This window comes from Pristis pectinata, chromosome 24, assembly GCF_009764475.1.
Source record: "Pristis pectinata isolate sPriPec2 chromosome 24, sPriPec2.1.pri, whole genome shotgun sequence".
Classification (NCBI taxonomy): Eukaryota; Metazoa; Chordata; class Chondrichthyes; order Rhinopristiformes; family Pristidae; genus Pristis; species Pristis pectinata.
Window position 1 is genome coordinate 14,590,208 of NC_067428.1, and position 25,243 is coordinate 14,615,450.

General features: G+C 41.5%; 1 protein-coding gene across 1 annotated transcript; it reads right to left on the minus strand.

The window, feature by feature from the left end:
• Positions 1-5,316: 5,316 nt before the first annotated feature.
• Positions 5,317-25,243, minus strand: LOC127582604 (E3 ubiquitin-protein ligase TRIM11-like). Its single transcript, XM_052038040.1, has 6 exons — positions 24,634-25,243; positions 22,601-22,696; positions 19,456-19,689; positions 17,092-17,114; positions 14,412-14,557; positions 5,317-13,052 (listed from the first exon to the last, which is right to left on the minus strand). Exons 1-6 carry the CDS (start codon positions 25,195-25,197, stop codon positions 12,475-12,477), a joined length of 1,641 nt encoding a protein of 546 aa, XP_051894000.1. The 5' UTR covers positions 25,198-25,243; the 3' UTR covers positions 5,317-12,474.

A 25,243-nucleotide genomic window follows, 5' to 3' on the forward strand; every position in this document is an offset into this window, starting at 1 on the left:
TTCAATCTGTCATCATTGACAAAGGTCACTCAGGTGGGATCTTGGGAACGGGACATTTTTTGGAGGGCATTTCAAAAATGGGCATTTATTTACGATTCTCCCAGAATGCATCAATACTTAGAAGTCCAGGACTGCGGCATTCAAATCAGGTGACCATGTCCTATACAAGAAATCGAGATATGACCCCCGTAAAGCTATCAGGGATGCCAAGAGACAATATCAGTCTAAAATCAAGTCCCAGACCAGCTGACAGTTGTGGCAGGGCTTACTGCTATTACAGGCTACAAAACAAAGTTGGGCAGCATCGCCCACAGCAGTGCATCCCTTCCTGATGAGCTTCACACATTTGAACAAAAGGGATTGAAATGCCACCATCTGCCCTGACTGGCTTCAATGCACCTGAACCCATTGTCGCTACTGCAGATGCAAGATCAGTCTTCTGGGGAGTGAACCTTTGGAAGGAATCTGGCCCGGATGGTGTCCCTGGCCATATCCTTAGATCCTGCACATATCAGCTGGTGGGGGCATTTGCAAACATTTTTAACCTCCCCTTGCTTCAATCTGAGGTTCCTACCTGCTTTAAGAAGACCACTATCATCCTGGTACCCAAGAGAAACAAGGAAATGTGCCTTAATGACTACCGCTCAGTGGCTCTGACATCCAGCATCATGAAGTGCTTCGAGAGATTGGTCATGGCACACATCAACTCCAGCCTTCCAGACAACCTTAATCTATTGCAATTCGCCTACCGCCGAAACAGGTCTATGGCAGATGCCATCTCCCTGGCCCTACACTCATCTCTGGAGCATCTGGACAGTAAAGACACCTCAATGTCAGCAAACCAACAGAGTTCGTCATTGACTTCAGGAAGTGGGGGGGGGGGGGGGCGTGCACATGGTCCTGCTTACATCAACGGTGCTGAGGTTGAGAGGGTTGAAAGCTTCAAGTTCCTAGGAGTGAACATCACCAACACCCTGTCCTGGTCCAGCCACATAGATGCCATGGCCAAGAAAACTCACCAATGCCTCTGCTTCTTCAGGAGGCTAAAGAAATTTGGCATGTCCCCTTTGACCCTCACCAGTTTTTATCGATGAACCATAGTAAGCATCCTATCCGGATGCATCACGGCTTGGTATGGCAACTGCTCTGTCCACGACAGAGAGTTGTGGACACAGCTCAGCACCTCATGGAAACCAGCCTCCCCTCCTTGGACTCTGTCTTTACTTCTCACTGCCTTGGTAAAGTAGCCAGCATAATCAAAGATCCTACTCACCCAGGACATTCTCCCTTCTCCCCTCTCCCATCAGGCAGAAGATACAAAAGCCTGAAAGTATGTACCACCAGGATCAAGGACAGCTTCTATCCTGCTGTTATAGGACTATTGAACGGTCCCCTAGTACAATAAGATGGACTCCTGACCTCACAATCTACCTCATTATGGCCTTGCACCTTATTGTCTACTTGCACTGCATTTTCTCTGTGACTGTAACACTTTATTCTGCATTCTGTTATTGTTTTCCTCTGTACTACTTCAATGCACTGTTGTAATGAAATTGTCTGTATGGACTGCATGCAAGACAACTTTTTCACTGTACCTCAGTACGATTGACAATAATAAATCAATTTAAGTCCTCTCAGGAGTGTCATTTAGCAGCAGGGGGAGCCATTGGGCACAAAACGTGAAAAGCTACTGACCTCCCTTTGTTCCACATCTACTAGACCTTACACTGTGGAACTCCCTCTAAAACCTCTCATCCTCTCCACCTTTCTCTTGTCCTTTGTCACCCCTTGAAATGGTTCCTTTTGACTGAGCTCTCTCCTAACGTGTTGCTGTAGATTAAAGTAAAATTTTGTTTGATAACACTCCTGTGAAGTGCCTTGGGATCTTTTGCTACATTAATGAGCCTGTATGAATGCTTGTTATCACTACTAATTTTCTGAACCTAACCAAATTGGACAGTGGCTGCTTGAGGCAAGGTTGCTTTGACTTTAGAGTGATCTGTTTTCATCTCATTTTAAAAGTTCCTTCATAAGAAAACACTCCTGCACATAGATTGCATGGGTAGTCATGAGGAAATGGTACAATTACAGTCTAGGTACAACAGAACTAAACAGAGACCTAATAGAATAATTCAAAATCAGAAATGACAACAATATAAGGAATACTCAGGTTTTCACTTTGAAGTAAACCAAGGAAGTTAGACAAAAGAACATGGATGTGAATTACCCATGTCAGTGAAGGGGAATGAGTGGGCATGTGAGATTATAGGTGACGGGGAAATAAGTAGGGAAATGGGATTGTACTGTAAACCAGTATAGACTCAAGGGGCTGAATGGTCTCCTCCTACGTCATAAGGAAATATGAAATACAGACTGAAATCTGTATTAGCTATAAGGAGAGGTTGTACAAACTTGGATTGTTTTCTCTGGAGCGTCAGAGCTGAGGGATGACCTGATAAAACATGTATAAAATTATATGGTAGTCAGTCTTTCTCCCAGTCTGGAAATGTTAAATACTAGAGAGCATAGCTTTAAGGTGAGAGGGGAAAAGTTTAAAGAAGATATATGTGGTAAGTTTCTTTACACAGAGAGCGGTAGGTGCCTGGAGCACACTGCCAGGGGAAGTGGTGGGAGCAGATATGATAGCAACACTTAAGAGGCATTTAGACTGGCACATAAACAGGCAGGGAATGGAGGGATTTAGCCCATGTGCAGGCAGATGGGATTAGATTAAATTGGCATCATGGTCAGCACAGATATCATGGGCCGAAAGGTCTGTTCCTGTACTGTTCTGTGTTCTCTGCTCTATGCTGCCCAACCTCCCAGCAACAGGATCTCCAGGTTCATTGATTGGTTTGGGGGATTCCAGCTTTCTTCTCCACGATTCCAAACTCAAAGGAATGAACAGGGAACTGGGGGTGAGGTTACTGGCATCACACTTGAATTGGTTCTTTGCAAGCAAGCAAAGCAAAAAGGGGCTAAGTTGCAGTCTCTGCTTCTACCCCCTCATGCATAAGGGATGTTCCTTCACAACAGTCACTGCAGGGCTCCACCTGACCAGTCCAGCCAGTGGAGTTGTTGGCCCAATGACCTGTCACCATGGCTTTGACTGTGCAACCATGCTGTTGATGCATAGACCTTATCACCCAGTAGCCACCATTCTAGTGGACTGCTGCAGAAGGAAGAAGTCAAGGCTGCAGTCACTGGCCTGCATGATGCACTGGTTGCAGTCAGATGCCAACTGCATACAAAGAGGGTGGAATCTCTTTCTGTCCAAACAGGGAGGCATTTAAATGCAACAGCAGCAGAGCCCAAAATGCACTGCGGCAGCTTACACCAAGAGAACATCTGCAGATCTTTCCTTCTCTGTTCATTTGTCTCTGGCAGGAGGGAAGTAAACTCTCACCCTCTGAATTGACCTCCCTGCTCTTAAGTCGACTAGACTGTGAGATGCTGCCAACATCTCCAGCATCAGACTGAGAGAAACCATTAGTCACCAGGGCAACAATGGCTGCTCTGAGGTTGGAGTAGAGGATCAGCTGGTGGCAGGTTTCAGCAACAGTCTCTGTTTGAAGTGCAGACATTGGTCAGCACCAAGCCTGAGATGGAAGAGCTACTCCTTAACACCCAGTTTAGGGCTCAAGCTCTTCCTTCTCCCTCTTCTAGCAGTTTATCCTGTGTTGTGTCTCCTAATAATAATCATAGTCATACAGCACAGAAAAATTCTGTTCACTGAATCCACACCATCGAGCACCCATTTACACAATCCGACACTCACCCCATTTTATTCTCCTGACATTCCCATCAACTGCCCACAGATTCTACCACACGGGGCAATTTAAAGTGGCCAATTAACCTACTAGCCCAAATGATTTGGGATGTGGAGGGAACCAGAGCACCCAGAGGAAACTCCACACAGATAGCTCCAGAGGTTAGGATCAAACCGGGGTTGTTGGAACTGTGAGGCAGCAGATCTACCAGTTGCACCACTATGCAGCCTCCTCTGTTCAGTTTCCCACTGAGACAATGTTCAAGCAGAAAATAGTTTGGGCAGAAGTCTTGTAGTCAGTTGTTACCACATCACTTTTGAAACAACTGTACCAATCAGTAAAGTCACATAGAATCATTGCAACCAGAACTAACCTACAAGCAGATTCTTTTAAGTGGCAGCAGTAGTGGTTGGGAGGAGGGGCGGGTTGGGGGAGGAGGGGCAGGGTGGGGGAGCAGGTCCTTCCTGTCACTTAACATCTGTTCAGAGATTGAGGGTGACAGCAAGAGTTTGGTTTTCCAAAATGCAACACTGGCTTTAACCAATGTTGCGTGATGATTAGCATTATTGGTATTGGTTTATTATTGTCACTTGTACCGAGGTACAGTGAAAAGCTTGTCTTACAAACTGATCGTACAGGTCAAGTCATTACACAGTGCAGTTACATTGAGTTAGTACAGAGTGCATTGATGTAGTACAGGTTAAAACAATAACAGTACAGAGTAAAGTGTCACAGCTACAGACAAAGTGCAGTGCAATAAGGTGCAAGGTCACAGCAAGGTAGATCGTGAGGTCAGAGTCCATCTCATTGTTTATCACAGTCTTATTCAGTAGTCTTATCACAGTGGGTAGAAACTGTCCTTAAGTCTGGTGGTACCTGCCCTCAGGCTCCTGTATCTCCTACCCGATGGGAGAGAGAATGTCCCAGGCGGGTGGGGTCTTTGATTATGATCTGCCTACTCTTCAACTTAGTCTTGTTTGTGAGACAATGCATTTACCAAGATGGTATCCAGCACATCAGTATGAATATACACTGTGGATATCATTTAGGATCTACAGCAGTGCCCTCAGTCGCTAAAATGCAGGCTCCACCAGGCTGAAATTCTTGTGAGTTATGTGTGAACAGGCTCATACCTGATTACTATAGAAATGCATCATTTTGCAGTCAACAAAATCTGAAACACTGCAGACAATTTTATTTCTGTCCTGGCAGACACAATCTTCCTATACTCTACTTCATCAATACCAAGTCTGGTTGTGTCCTGCATTAGAGTCCATTGTGGCTGGAAGGTGTATTTATGGCCTCATGATGATGAGTGGTACACACACATGAAAGGAAGTGTGAACTCAACCAGCAAAGCTCGGCCTATGTTCACTAGGGAACTAAAATGTAGCATCATAACCCAATGCATAACTCTAGTAGTCCCAATATTTAAATTACTCTATCATAACATAGTGAATTTTACATCATTGACTTCTGAAAAAATATTAGACACATAAATAAATAAATCATGTTTTATTCATGTATTTTAAGTTTGTAGATTCAATTGTTTAGTATAAAATACAAGCAATTAAAAACTTCCATCAAAAAGAAAAATACAGAATACATACAGAATACGGTGTCTATTCAAACATCTTGTTGTTTTTCTAGCTTTGAGTTTATGTTTGGTACCTTTCCTTTTCAGGAGCATGGTGTGCATAGCTATAACCAGGCCTCCCTAACGCTGTGTGGCTGTTCACTAGGAGATGCACATGAGGGAGTAACTACTTTCTGATTCCCCACCCCTTCTGTGGGGAGATGTCTGGATTCCATTTGGTAGCCGAGACTTGCAAAGGCCTGCAGGCATGAAGCCAACAAGAAAAGCGGTTTTGCTACCTAACCAGCCTGAACTTACCCGCAAAGTATGAGAAATCATTAGCAATTCAACTATGTCCTGCCATTTCTCTGGAAACAGACCATATTAATCACTAGATCATTAACATAATGTGGTGTACCTTGTAGTACACCATTTCTTACATAGCACATTATTAAATCCTTAGGATATCCTAAGGCACTTTGAAAAAAGAGTTACATTGATTGCTTTTTGGTGTTATTGCAATGTAAACAAACTCAATAGCTAATTTGCATCAGAGTTTCAGAGCAAGTGAATAACAATGTAATCTACTTCAGATTGTCTTGGCTCGGAGTGGGTTTCAGAGCAAGGTATTAGAACTACTTTTCTTCCAAAACATTCAACTGACCAGGCGGATCAAAACCTGTCTCATTCCTCCTGTCTCTGCAACAACATGACACACTCGCAGTATGGCACTGAAGTCTCAGGGTAAAGTTTGCAGGGATGCTTCCAATACGCAGAGGCTAAAATGCTAATGACTGAGTGAGAGACACCAACCCACGCATGAGGGCTGAGACCAAGAAATGAGAGGTCGAAAGAGAACGGCAACCAAGATGGAGGTGTGGATCTGCAGTTAATTGATATAAAGACACACGACTGACATACTATTTGATGGCATTAGAAAAAGGTGAGGAAGGATGCCCTTTGTGGTAGTAACTGGCACCATATAGAAATGATCATTCCAGCCTTTATTCAAAGAAGGTGCAGATACGTTTGATTTTTTTTGTTCTAATTGTGTTCTTCCTTGTATAATTTTGTATAATTTATGGTTTACTTGTGAATGTTGTGTATCTGATGCTATGTGCCTGTGATGCTGCTGCAAGTAAGTTTTTCATTGCACCTGTGCAGACATGTACTTGTGCATATGACAATAAACTCAACTTTGACTTTGACTACATGTCAGGCCACAAATGATCAGCTGTTGCTAGAGGTGCCAGTTCTGCGCTATATGGTAGCTGCAGGTTTGCTGTAAAAAAAACCTGGGATTGGGTTACTCAAGTGATCAAGACTGTCAGAAGGCAGCATTTCAAGGTGTCTATCAGAACATGCAGATATGAATGGTAACACCTTGGCAGATATGGCCAAACATGTCGCACTGACTGTTGAAAATCCTGATAAGTCCTCAGTCTTACACGGCTATCAAAATCATGATCTACTGTAATAGATTGTTTCTGAAGTTGGACATTCGTATACCAGTGGTGTCACCAGATCTGTTGTTCCAGTTTCCATGGAGAACAGAAGGCCCTGAATGCACTAGACATCAGCTAGAGTGAGGTCTGAACAGCTGTAGGTGGGCACAGCACGACCACTAGGAATAGGGGGAGCACAAACTTCTATTCCTCTAAAAATTCTTAGATTCCTTTATTTCCTGCAAACTGACTTACCTGGTAGCAGTCTGTAGAATCTTTTAAATACCTCAAAACAAAATTTCCACTGGGAAAAACCTGTTGGTACAAATATCTCTTATGATAATGAAATTGCTTTTCATCACTTCATTAAGTTTTTTCTATGCTCATTGTGGTTAAGATCGTGAAGAGAGTCTGCTACTCAGTGTAGTGAAGAGACCTGCTCCTCTGTATACCTAGATATAAAAACAACAGAGCCAACTGCAGCGGCTTGTATCAGAAACATGTCAGATTCTGATCATATTTGATTTGATTTTTTAAGGTTTCTCCCATCATGTCACTTCAGAGTGAACAGCTTATTTACAGTTTACCTTTAACATTTATATCTATTGACAATCAGCAAGAGTGGCTTAGCTATTCATCATATATACCATTAACATTTTAGCATCTTCTCAAACAGTGCTATCTTTAAAAATGAATATAAAGAAATAATTTTTTATAGAAAACCTTCAATGAACAGTGCAGAAATGGAACTGCTGAGTAACTCATGCAGAGAGACTCACACATCAGGCAGTAACACTCTGAGGAGTTCACCAATGACCGGAAGCAATGTATAAAAATAGAACATGCTTCAACATGCATTTTATGCAGAAATTAAATGTTTTAAAATACATTGATATTTCAAAAATCTTGAGTACTGAAGTTGTTCTTTAGCACCGTCACAAATACATTCAGAAAGAATTTGTTTACAAGGCTGCTACGTGTAACATGAACAATTCTCTACTGCTCCAAGGCCTGAACATATCCCAAACAACATACAGTCTACACTTGATGAAGAGAGCAGAGGGTTGTTCCTTAGTAAGGGAGGGGTTCATTTACCAATGGTCCCCAAACTCGCAGAATGTTGGAGACATTCTGTAATTAATGACTGTGTTTTAACTTGAGGGAAGTACAAGTTTTGGTGTCCCCTTTCCTGTAATTAGTTATTCCAATCACCCATAGATTTGTAATGGAGATGATAGAGACTAGATGGAAACACTGACTGCAGATTTATTAGATGAAAGCTGGTGTCTGACTATCTTTGTTTGGTTTATCCTGCTAGGTTGGGAGTAAGAGAGAAAGCAGAGCCGGAGATGAGAGGCCACACTGATCACGCTTGAAGACTTGGAGACAGAATATCGTGCAGCACCTTCTGTTTCTTCAGTAAGTGGAATAACATAAATGGAGCTGCAGATTATGTTTTAAATTACTCAAATGAGAATTATAGCATCTGGGACCATTCCAGGACAAACTTTTGGTGCAGTGGGTTAACAGACAAGTCCCCTGCTAAAACCTGATGAGATTAGGCAGAGAAGTGCACTCAGCACATTGAGAAGTGCCCAGTTTGACAGGTGGTTAATAGTTAGAAAAATGAGAAGAACAAACATTTCTGGCTGAAGCAGCAGCCCTCATCCTCCTGACTACAGGACTCAGGCCAGAGGTAACACCAAGCCATCAGGTGAGATTCTCAGTTGCAAAACAAACAGAGGGCACATCAACCCAGAAGGTACAATGGTGAAAGGGACAAGCTGCATCTGTCACACGTCTTGCAGCAGGCAGTACATGGTATTAATGTGCTGGAGATTTATGATATATATGCAATTGAAAGCAGCTGTGTGACCTATCAGAGTGCACCACCTCTACTTGGACACTGGTTTCCTTGACCAAAAGCAAGTAATACATTAAAATATCAATAGTAAGTCCAAGCGTTGAATATGTATGCTCACTCTTAAAATCTTATGACCCCCTGGAGTTTATCATTTAATTTCTTTCTTTGGTGCTATACTGACATAGCTACTAACACAGCCCACGTTGTAAAGTAGTTCTTGACATTAATGGCAGGTAGCATTACACCCCATATCCTTAGAGGGGTTAATACTTCCTCTACAATATAGTTGCAGTGATAGCCAGAGTCTCTGCATTTAATTCAAGCACAATTTACATCAGCGGACGAGGGGAAAAAACCTAAATGCCACTCTGGTTGAAAACAGTGGTCACTGCTGTTGAACAGCTCAATGTTAGCCAGATTCAGTACATTTTAGAGAAGCAACACCACCCTCTACTGTTCATTGACAGAATGACAAACAAATTCACACGAAAAAAAACCCAAAAGTAACAAATCCTCAATGGTCCTTCAAAGAAATTAAAATAGAGCTGTTCTGTTATTCCATTGGGAGAGAAAGGCTGATAGAAATCGCAGGACATTTATGATACAAAGGGAGGCCATTGAGTCCTTGCCAGTCAAAAAAAGAACTATTCAACCTAATCTCACCTTCCAACATTTCATCTGCAGGTCACGGTTCTCCAAGTACACATCCAGATACTTATTACACGTGATCAGGATTTCTGCCTCCACCACCCTTTCTGGTGGTAAGTTTCAGAACCTTGCTGCCCTCTGTACTGAAAAGTGTTTTTCTCTAATTCCACATTTCCCTCTAATCCTTCCACCAATTATTTGAAGTCTATGCCCCCTGGTTTATGGCCCTTCCTACTCTTTTGAGGCCCTTCGTAATTTCATATGCCTCGATTAAGACCTCCTAAACCTCCTCTACTCCAAAGAAATAACCCCCAGCCTATCTAAACTTTCCTAAAAACTAAATTTTTCCAGTCCTGGAAACATCATCATACGTCTCCTCTGCACCCTCTCCAGTGTAATCGTTCCTGTAATATGATGACCAGAACTGTACACTTTACTCAAGCTGTGGCCTAACAAGCATAAACTCTAAGCTTTTATTTAGAATCCTGATTACGGATGATTATTCTGTGCCTCAGTTAATAAAGGACAGCATCCCATATACCTTTTTAACCATCTACTTGCCCTACTACCTTTAAGGATATGTGAATGCACATTCCAGCAACCTCTTCCCTCCACACCATGTAATATCCTTCCATGTATCGTGTATTCCCTGCCTTGTTGCTCCTCCTTCCAAATCATTGCCACTGTTCTGCCCAATTGACTGAAGCTATAACCCCCCCTGAAGTCAAATGCTTTCCTCCTCATTCATGTTATTTGGATGAAAGTCTCTATGGAAGGGCTGAACTAGAACAGAGGCAAAAGCTGGCAGGAAGGTGGAAATGAGCAGTTTCCGTGATGGGGAAGATTGGGATTTAAAGTCCATTGCTGATTAATCAGGACGTTAAGAGATCACACAATCTGAATCAAGGGCTGTGGCCAATGGCAATGGAACAATGTATGCAGCAGAAGCCAACAACACTGGCTTCGATCTGTCTGGTGTTCAAGTGAAGGAGTCGTGATCAATTTGTGACTTCAGTGAGTCATGCATTTTGATAGCACGGAGATAATTACATGGTGCAAGAAATAGTGATCAGAGTCATCAGGTGCATAAATAAACATTGAATCCTTCTCACTGAATCCTACATCAGCTCACGCACATAATAATCAAGTTAGTCCTGCTATCCTATTCATTCTCTCATTGCTGCAAGCTTCCTGCTTCAAGAGTTTATTCATTCTCCTCCTGAAGGATACAACAGAATCTGTATCCACCGCCCTCCCAGCTGGTTCTTTACCAATGATTCTAAACGCATATCCTCTGCTAACTGGCCCTGCAGCCACTGCAAACAGTTTCTCTTTATTCATGTCCAAACTCTTAAAGGTTTTGGACATGCTATTATTTATCCTTCTAGCCACCTTTGCTCTTAGCTTCTCCAGTCTACTCACATAACTACAATCCATATTTTTTCTGGACCTTTCTAATAAATCTCTCTGTGCCCTCTCCAAAGCATTCTCATTCTTCCTAAAGTGTGCTACCCAAATTGGACACCATACTCCATCTCAAGGCCCAACTCAAGTTTTTCTCTTTAAATGATTAGCATGTTTTCCCGGTTTTTGTTCTCCTAATTAAAGCCCAGCCCACTTCATTCACTACTTTGTGAACCAGTCTAGCCACATTCAAAGATTTGTGCTCAAGCACAAGCAACCCAGGTCTCTATCCTCCTGCACACAGAGACAGATACAACATGGAAACAGGCCCTTCAGCCTGCCAAGTCTACACCAACCATCAACCACTCATTTACACCAATCCTAGACTAATTCTATTTTTATTCTCCCCACGGTTCTCATCAACTCCTCCCACCCTTCTTAAAATTGTACCATTTAGTATTTATTCTTGGTACCAAAATAGCCACATTTTATGGATAATCTTGCCCAGGAGCAGGTTTGAAAACAGAAAATTAAGGGATCAGGGAATAATCCTTGGGGGAACTCCAAGGAGTATCCACGGCGACATGAAGAAAGGCAATTCCAGGAGATATGCCAGTCGTGTTTGGATATATGAGAAGTGGGCCATACACAAGTAACTGCAGAGAGTTGGAGATAGGGGAGAAGGTGTTTAAGTATATCTGACACTGCTGAGATGCAATGGAGAGCAAGGCAGCAGCACAGTAGGGTATTTGAGGCCAAGAAGTCAGAGTGGGCAGTGGACATCAGCTCCATAGCCCAGAATCCAGTAACAGTGACAAATTTGCTAAAGTTTTGGAGAACTTTTGTACAATTTAAAGGTTGCAGTGAGATAAAGCGTGGTAGAAGTCTAAAAGATTTAACGATCTCAGTTAATGGTACAGCACCAGGTGATCCAAGGACGGTTCTCCTGCACTACAAACAACACTGCAATTTGATAGTGAGGAGGTCATGTTTCACCAGCTAAGACGCGGTCAAAAAGACCTACAGTCAGCAACAATCCGTGAAATGCGGTGAATTTGGAAGGAAAACCGGGTGGAAAACTCTCAAGCAAAAGAAAGCAATGAGTTCAGGAGGGTTGAAAGACAACAGACTTGAATTTAAAAAAGCAAACTTGGACAGACGCATTGGAAGATGGTGGAACAAGAAGCCAAGACAAGGCAAAAGATCTGGGATCCACCCAGGTTGAAACAGAAGAGTTCAACATTGAGCTACCGTCATATAATGACAGCTTCCAAACTGCAATTCATTTAGTAAATGAATGGAGATCCAAACCAAAAGTCATTTTTGGGTAATTTCCCCTTCCCCTTTCAAATAAAAGTCATAAACTAGATAATCTGGGGCTGGGGTTGCCAATTAATCAATATTTGCTCCATTTAGGCCCCATTGTTTACAGCTTTTTTGTCAAGATATTTAGCCAGATTCTGCTCCCTGATTATGTAAATACTGGCTCTTTCAGTGCTTAAACTAAATTTTCCCAGAGTACTATTGATAGCCGGGTAAACTTGCCGTGTTTCCCACACAATGGGAGTCGATTGCAAGGAGTTGGTGTACTCATTCTGAGGGGTGTCAGCAAGGCCAGTCCCACTCCTGCCAACAGTATAACTCAACTTGTATTTCAGGATTTAATACAAAAGGGAATAACTTAGTTTAACCAGCCCACTTTGTTTTCTGTTTTGTTTAAGAAGTTATTTAAGAATAAAATAATTAAAAAACATGAAAATCAATCAATCAGTTAAGAGAGCACAATGTCAGTGATGTATTCCAATCGCTAACTCTCAGAGCAGGGTAAAGAGACTCAGAGAACATTTGCTGCTGAAATGTGCATATTAGGCTTAGTTTGCTGTCTAATACACTGTAAAATGAAATTATTCCAGCATCAAAGTCTACAAAGACTCCCACTTTCGAGAATATTGGAACAGTTAGATCTGTGACATTGTCATTGTGCAGGGCTAAAACTGAACGTGATCCCGACAAGTAACTCCAAAAACTACTGTTGTTTCCTGAGCACACACTCCAGGATTTATTGTTCTCTCCCAACACGCACTCTTTATCCCTCCCCTTTCGCTTCATGCTGCCATAACAGACCCCAATAGCCCACCTGCCATGAATTCCTGCAATCTCTACCTCCCAGTAAGAGCGACCGCCGTTGATTCCCTCAGAGCAGAGTACCTGCCCCCAGCAGTCAAATCTCTTCCGATTGGAGGGATAGGGCTGTCTGCACTGGGATCCAGATGCCACCCGTCTATCATCTGACAGAATGACACTACGATGAGCGGTATCCATATCCAGAGTCGGCGTCTGTCCATCTGCAAACAAAGCAACATCTGAGTAAATTATTAATCTGTGAAAACCATTTCTTATCACACCTACTTGGTTTACTTTTAATGGTACAGTACAGCTGAGCTAAATCTTGGCTTATATAATCTTCAAATCAATGCTGCTGTTTCCTTCAAAGGCAGTGGCATTTAACTATGCTTGAGGATAATTCTGACCTAAAAGTTCTATCACATACCACAATGCTTATGGTGCATCTTCGACGAATGCCATCAAATTGCTTCCAGGTCCTCTGTACCTATGGCATGCTGAGATGCAGAGGTGCTGAACATACCCAAGTTGCATTCAACAAGGGGTGAGTACATTCGGGAGTGAAATGTACTTGCGTATGCATGGCCTTTGTATGATGCGAGCCCTACATATTCCCCCAGCCACAGGGGATAATCTTGACCATGCCTTGTCCACAGTGACCAGACCCTGAGCCCAGCTTCCTTTCATAACCCCTGGAACAGCAAAGCAGAAAGGCCTGAGTGTGCTAAACGTGCAGGGCTTGATCACCTGCACAGAACATCTTAGGCCTCGTGCAATACAATTTTGCAGCAGCAAGTCCTTGCATAAAATATGCACTACTCTACCATGCCTTGCCCATTTATTACAGCTTTCCCAGGGCAGTCCAGTTTAAATAATGGACTGGATGCACTTTTAACTGTGTGATCTTTTTGCTCAGAATTAACTTGGTGGATTGTGTCTAAGTCATAGAGGGATACAGCACGAAAACAGGCTCTTTGGCCCACAGAGTCCGCACTGACCATCAACCACACAGATATATTAACCCTACAAAGAAAACCTATTTTATCCTCCCCAAACTCTCATCAACTCCTCCCAGACTCTGTCACTCACTTACATACTAGGGGCAACTTACAATGGTTAATTAATCTACCAACCCATGCATCTTTGGGATGTGGGAGGAAAGTGGAGCACCGGTGGAAACACATGCAGTCAGAGGAAGGATGTGCAAACTCCACACAGACAGCACCCAAGGTCAGGGTTGAACCCAGGTCTCTAGTGCTGTGAGGCAGCGGCCCTACTAGCTGCACCGCCGCCCTATCCGCCAAGGCAGTTAGCAGAGTCAGGGAGAACAATTCATTTCATCCACCTGTACCACAGCTACATCAGAATATGCCAGCTCTAGGGGGAAAGAACACCAGAACTGTTAGAAGTGGACAGCACTGAAGTGCCACTCATTGAACTCCCATGATTTTTTTTTTGACACAGTAGACTAAAGAAACCGAATGCACCATCTTTCCTGGGGCACAGTTTTAACTGGAGACAGTTTTATTGGAAAACCTTGCAGTTGTAACGTAACACAGAACAGGCAACATTGTACTTACACACAGTTGCCATTACGTCTCGATCCCTCTCAAGCCGGGATACCATTTCATACTGCTTCTGTATCCAGTTTACCTTATCTGCTGTTATTTTACTGACGTCAGGAGGTGGAGGTTGTGGTCCTAGTGGATCAGATGCCTCTTTTATTCTATAAAAATATGCAGAGGATATAGTATAAAATACATCGGGTGTACTGCTGAGGTAAGTAAAGCATATTTATTGGAGAGTAAATAATGAAGATCTCTTCATGAAGATGAACCAAAAAAACCAGTGGATTAGAACTGGGAGTTGTTCTGGGACTGATTTTTTTGGACTGGAGGGAGGTAAATAGTAACATTCTACAGGGATCAGTGTTGGGGCTGTAATGTGAAAGGTCATGGCTGTCATGTGACACCACTGGGTACTGGTCGAAAGTGACACCACTGTCAATCAGGGTCTAGCCCCACCCAGCCATTTAGCAGCACACTCTGACCATTGGTCCCTGTGCACACCTCTCATAACTGGCCACGACCCATCGGACTTCTTGAATTACCTGAGCTAGCTCCACCCAGCTCTCCAGCACAATAAAGGATGTCACATGTGTGGCCCTCTCTCTCTGATTGCTGCTGGGGTTGAAACCATGTTGAGGGACCACTGGTAAGATTGTGTGTGTCCACAGGGGTTTAGGGGTGTTTTTAAGTAGATTCCCAGTAGTGTAGAGCTATTGCTCCTCCTAGAGGCAGGGAGGGGCTCAGGCACTGTATTGTGTTTTTCCCTGACCATATGTAACTAGCTTACTGTGCGTGTGTGTTTGTGTATGTACACCTCACCCCTGTTGCGACTGCCCTCATGTTTCACGATTACCTGAGTACATGCGTGTGAGTGTACATCCGTTCCTGTCATTCTGTTCCCATGTTTGTCTTTGTAAATAAATTATTTTTAATATCCAAAGACTATGTCCTGATACCTCTACTTTTGGTACCTGAAAGAACCTTTTCCCACAGCAGGGGCCATTGCTTTTTTTGATCTACATTAATGACCTGGATTTGGGGGCACCAGCCACAATAAATCCCTCTACCTCTGTGCCCCTTCTCATTTTAAAATACTTGGCAGTATCAAGAACTGTAAAGAGAACAGTGATGGACTGCCATAGGCTGGTGGAAATAGGCAGACACACGACAGATGAAGTTTAATGTGGAGAAATGAGAGGTGATGGATTTTGGTAGGAAGAATGAGGAGAGGCAGTGGAAATGTTACTGTTCCTAAAGGGTGCAGAAGTAGAGGGACTTGGGGGGGGGGGAGGTTGAGGATGTGTGCACAAATCAGTAGCAGGGCAGGATGAAATTATCCACAATTCTGGGCTTAAGCAATAGAGTCGCAGAATATAAAAGCAAGGAAGTTCTGCTAAACCTATATAAAATGCGAATGGCCTCAACTGGAGTACTGTATTCAATTCTGTTACATTATATTAATTCTATTACATTCAATAGGAAGGATGTAAGGCTGAGGGGAGATATGATAGAAATTTCTAAAAAGCTGAGGGGTCTGGACACAGTGAGTAGCGGGAAGCTGTTCCCATGTGTGGAAGAGTCGAGGATTAGAGGTCACAGGCATAAAATAAAGGAAATGAGAATTATCAGCAACATGAGGAAAAACTTTGTTTCCTTGAGCAGCTTGTGCTTGGAATCTGGAATACACCACCTGCAATAAACATAGAAAATGCTACAAGAACACTCAGCAGGTCAGGCAGCATCTGTGGAATGGGAAACAGTTAATGTTTCAGATCCGGGACCTCTGTCAGAACTGAGAAGGAAAACAAGTTTGTTTCAGTAGCAAAGAAGCTACAGGGGAGGGATGGGCAGAAAAAAGGGACTATCTCTAATAAGTCAAGACCAAATGCATTAATGAGGGCAGGTCAAGCAGATTATGCTTTATCTGTGCAATGTGGTGTTAATAGTAAATCTGTAGGACATGCCCAGGAGGCTAGACTATAAGAATAGAATAAAAAAACTGACCCAAATTGAGGACAGGCAGAAATGGCATTCACCCAGTTTCTCATGTTGGGAACCATTTGTACATCAAGTAGCCAATAATCAGGTTTGGATTTATCTCGAACAGAATCAAATTTCTTCCTTATGAATTTCTCTTATGGATCTGTCTACCACATGGCAAACATAATGAACCTTTGAAAATTTTTTCCAAACCTCTGTTACTTATTATTTGAAATCATTCCTTAATCTGATGAAATGGGGGCAAGAGGGTTGAGAGAATATTGGCCAGGATGAGTTAAGAACTCACAGCGCTTTAAATAGTGCCATAGCAAACTGGTAATAGCGGCAAGATTTAACATCTGAAAAGGCAGTTCCTACAACAATCCAGCATCTTCTCAAAACCAACCTAAGCGTCAGCCAAGATTCCTGGAGTGACCTTTCAACCCAAAACTTCCTGATTCAACAATTACATCTTGCATTTATTTAACAAATTCTTCATACAGAAATGTCAGATTCAGAAGAGAGAATATGATTACTTAACTGAGGCAACACTTTATTTCAAAAACTGGTTCATGTGATGTAGCACAAATTGCAGCATATAATGTATAGTAATACCTATAAATAATAGATGGCAAGAGGCTACACTGATGTGTACACAATACCTTTTAGACATCTAATCAATTTAATTGAATGAAGAGTTAATTTCACTTACCTTACTCTCATTGAATTAAAACCCTGAAACAATAAGATAAAATAATTAATTTTAATGTTCATTTACCTTCCTCAAATTGTACATTAGTTATATTATTGAGAATAAACTGGGATTAATTTATGACTGGGGTCTCATCTGGATCTTATCAGCAAATAAGTCACTGAAATCTTTTTATACCCAAGATTGCATTGGTATAGTCACATCTGGAAGTAATAAAGCCCTGTATGATGATTTCAACAGGAGCTGATTTGAGGGTGGAGTCAGCCAGATAGAAATAGACACTCTTATTGGTGATATCAATATGTGGCCAGATGCTTATTTCAGCTCAAATTTATGAATGTTTCAGTTTTAGATGTTTACCAGGGAAGAGAGGAACAAAGCTTGTGAGAGGATCCAAGGACAATGGCTTTGATTTCCCCAGTATGTCATTCCAGAAGATGGTTGTACTAGATAATGGACAAGAACTCTAAGAACTTTACAAGGGTGAAGGGGTTGAGAGAAGCATTGTTGAGTTAGAGATCCATGTCATCTGTGGAACCCATGAGGAATCTGATGTTAATTCTGGGTATTGTTGCAGCGTTAAGGTGAGAACTAAGAGGCACCTGAGTATGGCTCCTTAAGGAACACCTAAGGTGTCACCACAGGAAGAGAATTGACTATCTGGATGTGACTACAAAAATAAGAATGAGTCATAGCTAAATACAACAAACCACATTTTAAAAAGTGCAACAAACCTCTGACCTCTAAAAAGGCAAACACTCTGCCAGCATGACAGTTATGGCTCATAAACTGAGGAGCCATGCTTGAAAATCAAAAACCCATGAGTTCCCCAAGATACAATTCAGTTTAAGAATATAGCAGGCACAGCAGATCATCCAATCCATTGAAATGGCATCACCATTAAATGGTTTATATCATTCATCCAAAATTCCCACCCTCAACACTCATCTCCAAATCAGCATTAAATTCCCTATCAAATATCTCAGTTGATCCAGGTCTGTAATCCCCTGCAGCAGTTCACTGGATTTTTTTTGTAAAACTTTGAAGAATTGTTTCCTGGAATCGAGTTTAATGAACAGTTTGATTTTTGAAATTATACTTGTAAGTGCCTTTGGATTCTCTTTCCACATTCATTACTTTAATACCCTGTCAATTCCTTCCAATTTTAGAAGCGTCTCAATTAAATTATTTCTTCCTTTTCCCATCTGTAACGAATATAGATTCTGAGGCTGTTTCTTTTCAGCTATTCTGTGACTCTTAAACTCACTTAGCAACAAAAAACAAACAAGTAAATGGTAACAGTCAAATAATTTTTACAGATAAAGTTATACCTCCTGTGTTAGCTGAAAAATCTACAAGATTTTAAGTAACATTTCACAAGGCAGTCGTTCTCAGCCTCTGCTGACCAACCTTCATCACATATCAGACTTACAAATTTGAGCAGGATAGATGATAAATAATTTCAGATAGACTGCAAAGCAGCTAATTTAGGCAAATGACCTCCTTTAAAAAAAAATCAAATTTCAAAAACCACTGACAATATCTATACTTGAGTTGAAAGTCAAAACCTCACCAATAAACACCTACCCATGGTCAAACCAAACTACTGTTCTAAAAACTTATGTTAAGCTGGGGTGGGATTGAGAATTCTCTAAGGGAATTCTGATATGCATCTGAGCAGTGAGCAATCTAGTTTCTGTTAACACATAGAGATGGTGGCACATCCAGGAAATCCCTGTACGTGTTGGCAGTACACCATACTCCACATCATCAGTAACTAGAAAATTTAGACTCTGACTTGATTTTAAAATCAATATCTTTTAAATATAAGGCAAAAATGTACTCAAAGCAAGGAAAAACATGGTTTTGGAAAATTTATGGTTTAAACAATTTATTTGCCTTCATTCCTCACTCCTAAAACCGATATCTGATGTCAGATACAATACAGTATATACTTGTGTTATAAATTAATGGAAAGTCACCCTTACAGAATTCACATCACCACAAAAAAACAGATTTGGAATAAAAATTCACTCTTATGGAATTTGTGGGGGAAAAAGTAACTAAATATAAAAATGTGAAAAAAACAAATTTTGTCAATTTTTGTTAGCGGTTTGCATTACAGAAAAGTTGCGATTATGGACAGGTTTGTCAGAACACAACCATTCCTTAATGCTGAGGTGCACTGTACACAATTCCCTGTGTTGGGGGAACCTGTAACCCACTTTACAGAAAGCTTCCCATGCAAAACTAATTGCTCTAATGCCTTGCCTGGTCCCTTGACTCTGGGAGGGAAAAAAAGCTAAGGCATAAAATTGCATTGCTTCTGGTCCACAAAGGAGAATGAAGTATAAATGCCATTACCTGTATGAAAACTAGTTTTTCCATCTTCATTAAAAGATTACTGAAATCAGCCATATTTTTCTCAAAGAGTTCCATTTTGTTTTCCAGTGCCAGAATCTGTGCATCAATTTCTCCTGTCACCTGGTTCTGGACCGTGTCGAGATACTTCAATGCTTCTTTTTCCTCATTCTCAAAATACTTCCGCAGAGCATGACACCTCTCCTGAACTTTGGTTTTGCTTTCTCTGATCAGGCTCTGTTGAGTGGAAATGCTTTTGTTATTACACTGTCCGTCACTTGATCTTAAGCTGTTTTCCCAATAGAATTTGCACCCAAAAAAGCTCTAGATTTGTGCTTTGAATGTTTTCATCTACTCTTGCAATGATGTGTGGGGGAATGGGATTAATGGGGAAGCTCTGAGGTCTGACAAAGACTTGATAGGACAAATGTCATTATGAAAAATGAAACTTGGATCAGACAGGCTACACAAAGAAAAAGGTGGAGACCAAATCTTCCAGCAGGGATGTCTGTTCTTGTTGGACTATAATCCCCATCCTGGCCAAACATTAGCTTTGCCGCCCACCCCGCCCCCAAAGATTTGTAAAACAAAAGGAGAATAAACAAACAAAGCTAATGTAGAAAATGAAAAATCATTCAACTGTCTTTTGACTTTCTCCTGAAGCTTTCATTTACTCTAAAACAGTAAATAAATCTTAACAAACAAGATTGAGAAAAAAATTAGTGTTCTTGTAAAAGTATAATAAGAACAGTACATTCTTAGTTCTTTGAAAATCAAGTATTTTTCATTGGAAATCTGCAGATGTCAATAGCCAGTCTCTGAATGACCTAGACTGCCCCATTAATAGCGCACAAAAAGGATTGCAGCATAGCATGGCAGTGACCACTTCAGTCACAAGTACACTGCTCTGATACTCAGTGTTATGTGAGCCCCAAGGCACAACTGCTTCTGGTTGCCAGTCGACACTTTCCGTTTCAGACCCTAGAATGCATAAAGGTAACTGTCAAGACTAGACCAAGGTTAGATAGAGATGGCTGGGTAGGAAGTGGATGGAGGATGAGAGGGCTCCAAGTTAGGGGTCCATTTGGAGTCACGAGGTCAAGGGGAACTGACCACATACTCAGCAGATAGATAGCAGGAGATTGGAGCCTAGATATTTATTAGTCACATGTACATCGAAACACACAGTGAAATGCATCTTTTTGCGTTAATGAGAATGTGCTGGGGGCAGCCCACAAGTGTCGCCACTCTTCCACTGCCAACATAGCATGCCCACAACTCCTAACCTGTACGTCTTCGGAACGTGGGAGAAAACCGGAGCACCCGGAGGAAACCCACGCAGACACACGGGGTTTCCTCTATTATTGCACACCTTCAAACTATTTAGCCTACTTGTTATATTTCATCCTTTCTGCCCGCATGCATCTGTTCACAGGTTTCTGTATTGCTGACCAATGTGACAAACTATGTCCTCTTGCAGTCTCTTACTATTCTAATCACCATTTAGCTGATCTGCAAGTCTTGAAATTTGACCCAAAAATCCACATCTTTAATACTTACTAAAATAAGACAATGGTCCTAACAATGAGCCCCTCTGTCTCCAATCCTCCAGTCTGGAAAACAACAGCTTATTATGATTCTCCAAATGTTGTCCTTGAGCCAATTCTTTGTCCACATTGCCAATGACTCCTATATTCCAGGAGCTCCAATTTTGCTCACTAGGCCTTTGTCAATGCCTCCTATCTGTTGCATTCCTTTCGTCAACCTTCTCCGTGACCTCAAAAATAACTGGATCAGGTTAAGAAAACACGATTTGTCTGTAACTACTCTACATACTTTAGTAACTCAAGCATTTCCAGATGTATGATGGGAGAGAACTTTAGCCCTTGGACTAGTTTATTTTTTCCAGTGTGGTCTCAGGCAGCCTTTCAAAAATACCCCATAAGACATCGGTAAATAAAAATATTTAAAAAATAAGTGTGGGAACATTTAAAATTCATATTCAATTAAATGCATTTAAACTGAATTAAATCAACAAAAAAGATGCTGCCAGCAGCTATTGCTCTCTGTTGACTTCAATGAAGCTTCTGTACTTGCACCAGGTTCACTCTACAGGCCATTTTCCAGCCTGTGTTTGAAAGTCTGCAGAGGTTCATGCTGCCCCATGAGACATTATCAGGACAGTGGAGAAGCAGGCAGCAGCACAGGTGATGTAACAGAAGATGCCGCTGCAGCTTGTGCAAGTGCCAAGCTTCAGAAGTTCCACAAACGTTTGCAGGTGAGACTGACAAGACGACAGGTGCCTGGGTGAAAAACTTCATCTATTTTTTCCCCCCTATTATTTCATCACCGAGGTTAATCTGACCAGCCTGCTGAGGTGACATTTGGGAGACTTTTTGTAACCACACAAATGGCTTATCAACTGACTGACAAATATCCAAGGATCATTATCAAGTATGTTGTGCTAGTCTGTTTGCATTTTACCATTAACTGAAATTTTCTGTAGGAGTTACATTTTTCAATAATGTGCCTTTCTGTGTTTCCATTTCTTAAATATTCAAGCATTTTGCATTTTCCATGAAAAGATAAATTCAAAATTGTTGACATATTTAATTCTGTTTGCAATCCGCATTCTATTTGATCTCAACCAATGTGATGTCTGATCTAAGAATATCTGATGGGACTTTGCAAAGAAGTTTTACCTTGCTTTTCAATTGTGTAATATTTTACTTTCTTTTGGACTGTGAAATGAGGCAACGTAGAGAAGCTTTACTATGATTTAACCTTTACAAAACCTGACATAAAAGTGCTCGATTTCACACAGGGTCTCATGAAAATCAACAAATTGCAGGTACTGGAAATCTGAAATAAAAACAGAAAATGCTAGAGAGACTCAACAGGTCAGGCTGGAACTGTAGAAAGAAACAGGGAGCAGTTTGGCAAAGGATTTCTGATCTGAAGAGTTAACTCTGTTTCTATTTCTACAGATGCTGCCTGACCTGCTGAGTGTTTCCAGCATTTTCTCTTTTTATTACAGACAAACCTCACCTGATAAGCATCAAAAGACTCCACTAAACAGACCAATTTAAAAGAAACATACTCAATGGTTACAGTGGAAGTCATCAGTTCTTTTACAATGCACACTCACCTGTGCATTATCTTTCTGTGTCTGGAGATGGAGAATGCCAGCTTGGATGGCAGTTGTATTTGTTCTGACCTTTTCTATCTGCTGCTGCAAGTGATCCTTAAAATAAATAAAAATAAATAAAAATCTGGCAACTGAGGCAGAGGCAGAGGTGGAGAAGGAAGGAGTGAGAATCTGAGCAGAAACTAAGGAAATTCAGAGTGGCACACAAAGAAAGCAAGGATAGAGAGATAAATGGTGTAAGAAAGATGAAGTGAGAAAAATGAAGGGAGGCTCGTGGCCCAATATAGCTGTACGTAGGCCATAGGTAGAATATTGAGCGATAGAGAGAATAACACGGAAGGATGATATATTGAAGCAGCAGTAGGTTTAGAATGCTTCCAAGAATTCTCGATCATTAAAATGACAACTATCATAACCAAAATGGCAGCCGTAACTGTGACATTGGTCATATTCATCCTAATCTAAAAATATAACAGTAACCCTTCTACTAGCTCTTGGGAACAACACTATAAGTAACTTATGTTTGACAGGTTCTTTAAATCAACATCCAAGCAATAACTGCTATTGACACATTTAAAAAAGGACCCATTTAAATATCTGGTTAGGATTACCAATACAGCAATGTATGGAAGGAATACTATAGTATGGCAGCGGCTGAATTTTTTGAAGTGTCACGCTAGGACAGAAAGACCATTGTGGCGATCTCCTGAAGGAGGTACTCTTTTAAAAAAAACAGAACTTCTGTTTATGTTTTGCTTTGAATAACAGGAAACTGGAATAAATTTGGTCAAGAAATTTTGGGTTCATAATACTAAAGATTGGACCTGGCCAATGAAAGAAACAATGACAGAAATCAGGCTTAAAACTTACACACAATTAGATTTGATGACCCTTAAGGGAAGTCCACCATTAAAAGGTAACTGAAAACTGGCGAACGGGCAAGAACCTCATTAGCATCTCAAGAGCCCTGCTGGAAAACATGAACCTGCCATGGCAGAACTTCCTGTCACTACGAATACCTGGGAACTAAGGGATTTGAGGCACAAACATAGGTAGGAAAAAGCAGCGTAGTGTGAAATAACAATGGTGAGACCTAATGCGTTACTTGAAGAAATTTATTTACCCAAAGGGCAGTGAATCTTTGTAATTCATTAACCGTGATGGCTGTGGAGGCTCAGTTGCTGAGCATATTCAAGTCAGAGATCAATAGATTTTTGCATGTTAAGGGAATCAAGAGATATGGGTGAGTGAAGGAATGTGACACTGAGGTAAAAGATCACATATGATCTCATTGAAAGGGTCTATTCCTGCTTTTATTTCTTATGCTCTGATGATACCATGGTCTAAATAACAATGCTTTTATATTTGAATTATACATAGGAGACAAGCTGTAGAGGAGTTTTATTCAACACCAGATATTCAGCTCCTTATTTAAATGCAATTTATTTGTAGACTTTGAGATAGCAGTAAATGCTAAACTCTTACACATCAACCAGCTAATCTGTTCTGGGTTACTGGCATTGCCCACCCCGAACACATCTTGAAAGCAGAAGGTATGTCCAGCTCTGTATTGTGCTGGGACATGTCCTGTTTACAGTTACCCCTCCTGAATAAAGTTCTAGGTTTCAGATTCAGTAATGTATTAGGTGAGATTTCATTCATTCGATTCTTCCTTTACCATTACAATGACAGCTCTGCCTTTGGCTGCCAAGATTCCTTCTCTCCTCCCAGAAATCAGAAATGCTACTAATTATTGGTCTTAATTAAGAATTTGACATTTGATGGAAACTGCAAATTCCTGAATGAAATTCCAGATGAATGATTGTTCTGGCGGGGTTGTAAACCTAATCAAAGTAGCTTTTGGCCTAATTTATTACATTTTCGTTAAGTGTCATTTGCATTTCTTTTTGACTGTGGTGCAACCGGTAATCCCGCTGACCCCTCACGAATTCAGTTTGTCCCCTGGCTTTGTGCACACCAGCAAATCGCCGCACAGTCAGCCAGGAGGCCCTCCCGGACAGAACAAAACATACCCGCAACTCCTGCTCTCCTTCACTGATGCTGACACAATTGTGGTTCTTGTGCTTCCCCACCACAGGGCAGAGACAGCAGATGCAAACTTTGTCATCCTTGCAATAGATCTCCAGCAGTTTCTTGTGCTCGATGCACTTCCATGTTGACATGTCTGCAGTGGGGTCTATCAGAGGGTGGTTTTTGAACACAGCATTCTCCCTGTGATGTTTGAGATGCTTGGCACACATCGAGGCTTCACATTTTAGGCACGTTTTGACAGCTGAAAGCTTTTTCTTGGTGCAGTAATTGCAGGGTAGAGCTACTGGAGTTCCGTTCACCGCCTGGTATTTCTGAGCTATGTTTGCCAGCTTGAAATTTCTCTTCAAGGAAGGCCTCTCCCTATAATTCGCCCTGCATTCCGGGCAGGAGTAGACACCGGATTCCGGCTCCTTCCAGGATTCCTCAATACAAGCTTGGCAAAAGCTGTGCTTGCAGTTGAGTATCACCGGGTCGGTGTAAATCTGGAGGCAGATAGGGCAAGTTAACTCTTCTTCTAACCACACTGGCGGTAAAGAATCCGCCATCGCTTAAGCAGGAAGGATAGAAACTGAAAGTGAAACCGTGGCAGTT

Excerpts from the sequence above, each read along its gene's own strand:
- LOC127582604 (XM_052038040.1), bottom strand. The coding sequence starts at position 25,197 with ATGGCGGATTCTTTACCGCCAGTGTGGTTAGAAGAAGAGTTAACTTGC. Across the intron at positions 17,115-19,455 it reads AAAAACTAGTTTTCATACAG|GGTTTTAATTCAATGAGAGT; the intron begins GTAATGGCATTT and ends TTATTGTTTCAG. Across the intron at positions 14,558-17,091 it reads TTTAATTCAATGAGAGTAAG|AATAAAAGAGGCATCTGATC; the intron begins GTAAGTGAAATT and ends ATATTTTTATAG.